This window comes from Neophocaena asiaeorientalis, unplaced genomic scaffold, assembly GCF_003031525.2.
Source record: "Neophocaena asiaeorientalis asiaeorientalis breed wild unplaced genomic scaffold, Neophocaena_asiaeorientalis_V1.1 scaffold396, whole genome shotgun sequence".
Taxonomy (NCBI): domain Eukaryota; kingdom Metazoa; phylum Chordata; class Mammalia; order Artiodactyla; family Phocoenidae; genus Neophocaena; species Neophocaena asiaeorientalis.
In genome coordinates, this window is record NW_020172455.1 from 4,408,303 (window position 1) to 4,415,408 (window position 7,106).

Below are 7,106 nucleotides of genomic sequence, written 5' to 3' on the forward strand. Positions count from 1 at the left end.
ACTGCCTTCTTCGCGCCAGCCAGCAGGTGGCGCTCGGCCTCCACCGGCCGGACCCCGAAGGGCCGCCCGGGCTCCGCCGCGAAAAGTCCCCTCCGAAGGGTGCCTCTTTCCCTTGACGCTGCTGCTACTCTAGGTCGTCGTCCAAAACTTGCAAACGGTCCCCCGCTCCCAGTGACAGTGCAGCTGTCGAAAGGCCCCGCCCCGGCCACACAGCTTCCCCCGCAAAGCCAGGGAGCCCGTGCACGAGACCCTCTGCCGGGGTCAGATCCCCTCGCCATCTGAGCCGACCACGAGAGGGTCACCGAGGCTGGGGGCAACCCGGGGCTGGCGTCTGCGCAGTCCCCCCGCCTCCCCGCCCAGAGGAAAGGACGGGGGTGGGCAGCGACCTGTCCTCCCTCCTCCCCCCCTTGCCCCACCCGGGTCCAGCCCCACGCAGGGTGGCCTGTGGTGCAGGGCGCCGAAGGGGGCTGACGACAGGTGGACGGACGTCAGGCGACAGGCCTGAAGGGAGGCGTGGGTCTGGTGACCTGCTGCGCCCAGGTGCCACAGCCAGAGCCCGCTTCCCTGGGGGTATGATTATCAACAACAACGACGGCCCTGGTACTGCGCCCGGATCAAAGGACGGGCCCACCTGCGGACTAGCATGATGTCCACGACGGGGATGACGGGCAGGGCGCGGGTGATGTCCAGAGCTGCCCTGGCCGGCTGCAGGGCGCCAGCCCAAGAGGAAGGAGGCTCCAGGGCTGGGACCGCTGCCGAGGATGCGGGAACGTGGCAGGGTTCGAGCTAAGATCCCCAGGCTGCCTCTCTCCCCATCCTCCACCCCTACCCGGCGCTCACTGCTCACTGGTGATAGATTCAGTGTCAGGGCCGGAAACACCGCAGCCGCCAGGTCAGACTCGGTGGCGCCACCCGGCACCTGCTCGGCTGGGCCTGAGAAAGTGGCCACAGGTGAGACACCTATCCTCGCCTGCCTGTCCTCCAGCTTCCTTCTCCCAGTTCCAGTCCTCCCGGGACCGGGCTTCCAGAACCTGCCCTCCTCCCCTCACACCCCTGCGGAAGTGTCTTCCAATTTGAGAATATAAATATACGTACACGTATGAATTTTAAACACGTATCTATACTAACTATATATTTTAAAGCCGGGTCCAAAGGTTGCCACGTGAGGGCTGCGGTGGAAACAGCCGGCTGATACCCAGTCCTCGCCTGGGCAGGCAGTGCGGCGGCGCAGTCAAGGGTGAAGGGCGGTTTAATAGCCACCTGTCTCGGAACGTGGGCCCCGTCCTTCTCGGCACAGGGGCAGCGCGCAGAGGCTGGCGCTCAGGGCCGGTTACAGCGGAATTCCCAGGGCAAAGGGTCATAAGGAGACAGGGGCACTGAGGGGTTTTTTTTTTGCCCTTCCTCTAAATCTTAAAATCACGTTCTGAATTCCATGGAGTCTTTTGTCTTCTGATTCACAGCAGTTTCATTTACTCCAGAAGTGTCTTGACATCTACAGACACGTAGGCCTCCAGAGTCCACATTTATTTGAATGGTCTACCTCTCAGGAGTCACCACCACAGCAATTCCTTGGTTTGAAACCCAACCCCAAAGCAGAGAACTAATTTTTCCTTGACGGACTTAGAGAAACTTCTGGGTTTATAAACTTCCCAGCCCCTGTCAGCTCTCCTAAAAAGCAGCAGCGGCCCTTTGCCCCTAAGCGATAGCCCTGACCACACATCCGATAAGGCACTTCTCAGCACACAGGTTTCCAACACTTAGGGGGTGATAGAAGGGATGAAGGAGGAGGGGTTAAATAAAATGGCGCGATAGAGACAGAAAGAGAATCTTAAAAATCATTCAGAGTCAGGTATTGACTTCAGACATGTTTATTATAATCTTATACAGTCTACATAAATTTGAACTTGTATTTATTTGGGTTCAGTTATATAACATAGCATAATAAAAATCAAAGCACTGGTCCTCTGAAATAAAGCAGGCAATCACCATTCAATAAACACACTTGATTTATTTTGTATAAAAGGGTTAAGTTTACAACTAAACTTTTATAAAAAGTTTAGCATGAATAAGTACATCATTACACTTTGTATGCAGAAATATACATTTCTGCCACTGTACAAGAAAACTCTAATTAAAGAGCTCACAAGGTTTCACTCAATATATATATATTTATATATAAACATATACACAGCATTCAGTAGGCTTGCGTCAAAAAGGTAATTTCTGACCGAAAGACTTCATTTAAGTAACTGAATACTGGATCCTTCTGGAATTCACGCTCCACCTTTGAAAAAAGGCAAAGTCTGCTTAAATTGGGCAATTCCTTGTGATTTTAACGTTTTCGCTCCCCATGGTGGGAATAGTATATAAAGAAAACCTTCCAACTGCAGAAAGGGCATTTAAAAGTCTCTTTCATAAATAACTAATATCACAGTCCATGTCAGAAAACACCCTGGGGAAGTTGATCATCCTTAGTTTTCCTTCCATTTTTCGAAAAGGTCCCTTTGACTTGTTCTCCTTGGGAAAGGGTTGGAAAGTGAGTTCAGCGCCTTAAAGAGCCCGTGGAGTTGTTATTATTGTGCAAAGGAAACAAAAAGTCAGCGCCTGCAAAAGACTGGGAGAGCAGGGGGTGTTAGGAGATTTTAACCTAAGGACAGCGGCGGCAGACTGGTGCCAGGAGGAAGCCGCAGTCTGAACACTTAACCCAACACTCAAACGTTGGGCAAACCCCGGCGTCCAGATGCAACACACACACTCGGCCTGGACAGCGCAAATTCAACATTAAAACAGCAGAGGCTCGGGGGAAAAGCTTCCCAACGCCATCTCTTATTTGGATCTCCAACGGCAGTGCTCACAGGCGCCAGTCTGCTTCTTGTAACAATTATTTGATTGAAAACAGCCCTTTCGTTAACAGATAGGGAAGTCGGAATCCCACATCACAGGGTCTGAGGCACAGGGCAGCAATGCTCGGGTTAGCTGAATCCCAGAGGGCTGCAGTTTTGGGGAAGGAGGATCCCTATGGAATTTGCGGCGATAAAATTAATTATATGGAGGTTAGTACCTCATAGTACCAGAGCGATAGCAGAAAACAGCCGGAGTATGTTACATGCCCACAGAAGCCAGTACACATTTGTCTCCACCACCTTCCGAGTAAGTTACTGGCATCATTTTTTTTTTTTTTAAAGGTAAATGTCGTGGGATTTTGAGTAACAGGAGCTAGAGGCCCCTTCATGTCTAGAGTACGTGTAAACAATGTACTACGTGTAATACAACGAAGTACACATTCATTTACCAAGCCAAAATTTTTACAGATACGCAAGTACACACGCGCGCGCGCGCACACACACTCCAAGCGCCAGTTCAACGCGAGGCACAAGCGAACACTCACCATTTATTCAGCCACAGAGCGCTTTGCTGTCATTTGACATTAACTCAGAAGGGAATTCAGAAGCCTGCGAAAAAGGAGATAAGAGGCACAACGTTAGACAATCTTAAGGAGAAAGGGCCTTTTTTAAAACAGCTTTTTTTTAAACAGCAAGTTCCATTAAATACGTTAATGCTACATTCAGACTCAAAGACAGATGCATTAACAGGTCAGAACTTACCAGTAATTTCACGCACGACTCAATCTACACCATATTTGTAAATAATAATAATAAAGTTATTAGCTCATCAGTAAGTCACCGACTACGGCCGGCCGTCTGGACAATGGCTCTGCCAGGGGCAGCCCAGGCATCGCTGAGGGTGCGCGGAAGCGAGTGGGGCATCGGGAGCAGGTCTTACCTGAAAGGACAGGATGCTGATGTCCGTGTTTAGGGTGGTCAGCGGCGTCCTGGACGCCTGGCTCTGCCCGGGCCGCTGGTGGTGCAGGCTGACAATAGTGGGGTGCGAGTCCAGGGCGATCTGCAGGTCCAAGATGTAGTCGATGACGTGCTGCAGGATTTCCATCTTGCTCACCTTCTTGTTCTGGGGGATGCTGGGCACCAGCTCCTTGAGCTTGGAGTAGCAGTCGTTCATGTTATACAGCAGGCTCATCGGGTCGTCCACCGGGGTTTTGCTCCGGGAGATGCCCAGGCTGTGGTCCGAAAGACTGTTTTTCCTAACGGACCTCACTGGACTGAAGGCTTTCATGCTGATCGCGGGGAATGAGAGACCGGGAGGAGGGAGCGGGCTGCCCCGGAGCTCAGTCCGCCGCCGCCGCCGTCGCTGTCGTCGCCGCCGCCGCCGCCGCCGCCGCCGCCTGCGGATCTACCTGCCCTCGGCACCGGGCTCGGCTCAGAATGAAGCTGAGAGCCCGGCCCGGCGGCTTTTATTAGGGCTCGCCGGGGCAACACGATCCGGCTTCCCTGCGTCCCCATTGGTGGAAGTCAGCGTGTCCATCAGGCCTGACGGGCTCCCTCATTGGCGGACGCAGGCGCGAGGCGAGCGCTCGGTCCTTCCGCGTTCGCAGCCAATCCCCGCGGGGTGGGCGGGGCGGGCGCGAGCCCGGCTCGGGTGGTAAATAGAGTACAGTAAGCGCCGAGCCGGAGGGGAGCGCAGGGGAGCGCAGGGGAGCGGAGGGGAGCAGAGGAGAGGGGGAGGACAGGGGAGGAGAGGAGCGGAGAAAAGGGAGAAGGCGGTCGCGGACAGGGTGGGGGAGGGGGAGACGGAGACCCCGGGAATCTAAATGCGCATCTTAATTCTACTCCCAATGGCTAGGCAGGACCCTCCCCTTAAGGTGTCCCCCGACGAAGAAGCCTCTACACCTCGGAGCTCTCAGCATCCCTAAAATCACAGCGACACAGGCTAGGTCTGCACAGCAGAGGGAAAGTCACCACCGTTCCCTGCGCCTCACGGAATGTCATCAAGATAGAAAGCATTTCTGAAGAAAGTGAAAACGCAAATAAGTTTGCCATCGACAAGTGACTTTTGTAGAGTGAGTTCGGTCTCTTAAGATAAGGAAAAGCTTTGTAAAAAACAAAACCAAAAACACCCACGCGCGCATTCAGCGACAGGTTTAGTGTGGGATCGTGCAACCCGGAGTGACGCAGGAGGCATTATTGTAAACTCTGTAAAATGAGTACTTATTGGAAACCATGCTGATCGCTAAGGAGCTCTGAGAGGCAAGACTCTGGGTTCCTTTTGTAGAACTGGGAAGGCTATTATAATGATCCTAGTAATCGGAAATCCTTAGGAAAACTTGTACACTGAAGCTGTATTTATATACCCTGCCCTTGAGAGGCTGCTGATCTGTGTTCTGCAAGGTAGGTGGCAAAGTAAGGTGATTAATTATGCACAAATCGTGATTTCTGGTGTCACATTCCAGCGCCTGCTGTATTTTTAAATTTTTGTATAGGTAGGTGGCCCCAGCCATTGGTCGATATCGTCACACTATTTAAGAAAAAAAATCTGTCAGGTACCAGGTTGGGAATCTTTTCAGCACTAGGACTGGAGGCAGCTTCAGTTTGTGTCTCCCCCGCCCCTTTTTTTTCTAGACATATTTTAAGACCTCATTCCTGCGGTCTAAATAAAAAAAAAAGTTTGCAGTTATTTACTCAAATCCTTTTCAGTAAATTCACACATAATTCTAGCTTAACTGAAGACTACAATAAATTAGTTGTGTGTTTTGAAAATCATATTTCTCTAGAATATGCTAGAAAATCTGACAAAAGATTATATTGGTAAGTTTACTTTTTTGTCTCAATCTCCATCCACCTCCTCTGCATTTAAGAAAGAGGAAGAGGGCAGAACTGGAGAAAAAGCAAAGCTTAATAATGGGGATACAGTATTTTTTCCTTCGGTGAATGATTAATTCCTCACCGGTGAGCCAGCTGGTCTGGTCTCGGACACCAGTTGCAGCCATGTGCCTGCCCCACGGCGTCTCTTTAGGGAGGGAGAGTTGCTGGCGCTAGGGTGGATGTCACTTTCAGAAAATCCAGCCGCTTCAGTTTGGAGGATGGAGATGGTGGTTTCCTGACCAGCAGAGAAATCTGCTCAGGGCCTGTCTGGGCAAAGGCTGCCTGCGACTCTGTTCCTGACAGTATTCCATTAACAACTTCTTCTCTGATATTAAGTCTGGAAATGATTTCATACCCGAGTCCCCGACAGTTCGAGCCTTTTGATGTACTTTGTGTGCATGTGTTTCTGTCACATACGTGCCACAGTGGAACAGATTTTGTTTTGACACTATTTTGGTTCATGATGTTATACTTTGACTATTTTACAATAATAGCCAACGTAAACAAACATCTTTGGGATTCTCAAATTATTACTTGTGATTCTTGGACATTGCAGCTCTGAGATACTGACGCGTTCCTAGCTTTTTCCAAGGACACCGTATGTTAACATCCGTGCCAGCCTCATTATCCCTACAGTCAGGCTCTGGGCTGGTTCCTAATGAGCGCTGTGCAGGATTGCTTTACACACTTGCAAAGCTGACTGAGGCACTGCCTTCTCCCATGATCATTTTGGTACCCTGATGCAGTAAAATGGCTAAATATGGTTAAAGTTTTCTGGTATTTCTTTCTTTAGCGGCCATGTCAGAGTCCAGTCAGCCTGATTGTGTTGAATTCGGTTCGATTGGCACGCTACCCAGTTCTACATTCATTTAAAGATCATTTTAAGGGGATTATGAGGCTGTATAAGTCAATGATTAAAAAAAAAGGCTTGAATTACTAGTATGTCTGTCTCAGCAAACCCAATACGAAATTACCTTTAAAATTATGCTTTCATCGGCAAAACGGTGTTGGAGCATTTTCGGGGTGGGTTACAAAACATTGAAAAATCTGTCAATTGGTGTCTCAGTGGGTTTGCATTTGAGGACTCTTAAAGCTGTAGAAAGGGCCCTGGATTTGCTGGATCTGTGGCTGGTGGGAAGGTGTGAATGGCTTCCGGTGGGGCGGGTAGAGACGCAATCCCCCCCCTTCACACACACCCAATTAAAGCCACACGCCTGCCCTGGAAGTTCCCCTAACCTGGTTCCAGGGCTCACTCCCTCGGTCTCCACCCGGGGCTCGGCCGCCGGCTCCCAGCGCGTCCAGCCCCTCGCTGTGATCAGAAGCAGCTCCGGGCCGGGCGCACCGGGCCGGCTGGGCCGCCTTTGCAATCCCCGCGTGATGCAACTGGGG

General features: G+C 51.0%; 1 protein-coding gene across 1 annotated transcript; it reads right to left on the bottom strand.

The window, feature by feature from the left end:
* Window positions 1–1,852: 1,852 nt before the first annotated feature.
* On the bottom strand, window positions 1,853–4,289 carry ID2 (inhibitor of DNA binding 2). Its single transcript, XM_024737738.1, has 3 exons — window positions 3,784–4,289; window positions 3,389–3,452; window positions 1,853–2,614 (listed from the first exon to the last, which is right to left on the bottom strand). Exons 1-2 carry the CDS (start codon window positions 4,129–4,131, stop codon window positions 3,396–3,398), a joined length of 405 nt encoding a protein of 134 aa, XP_024593506.1. The 5' UTR covers window positions 4,132–4,289; the 3' UTR covers window positions 1,853–2,614; window positions 3,389–3,395.
* Between the last annotated feature and the right edge of the window lie 2,817 nt (window positions 4,290–7,106).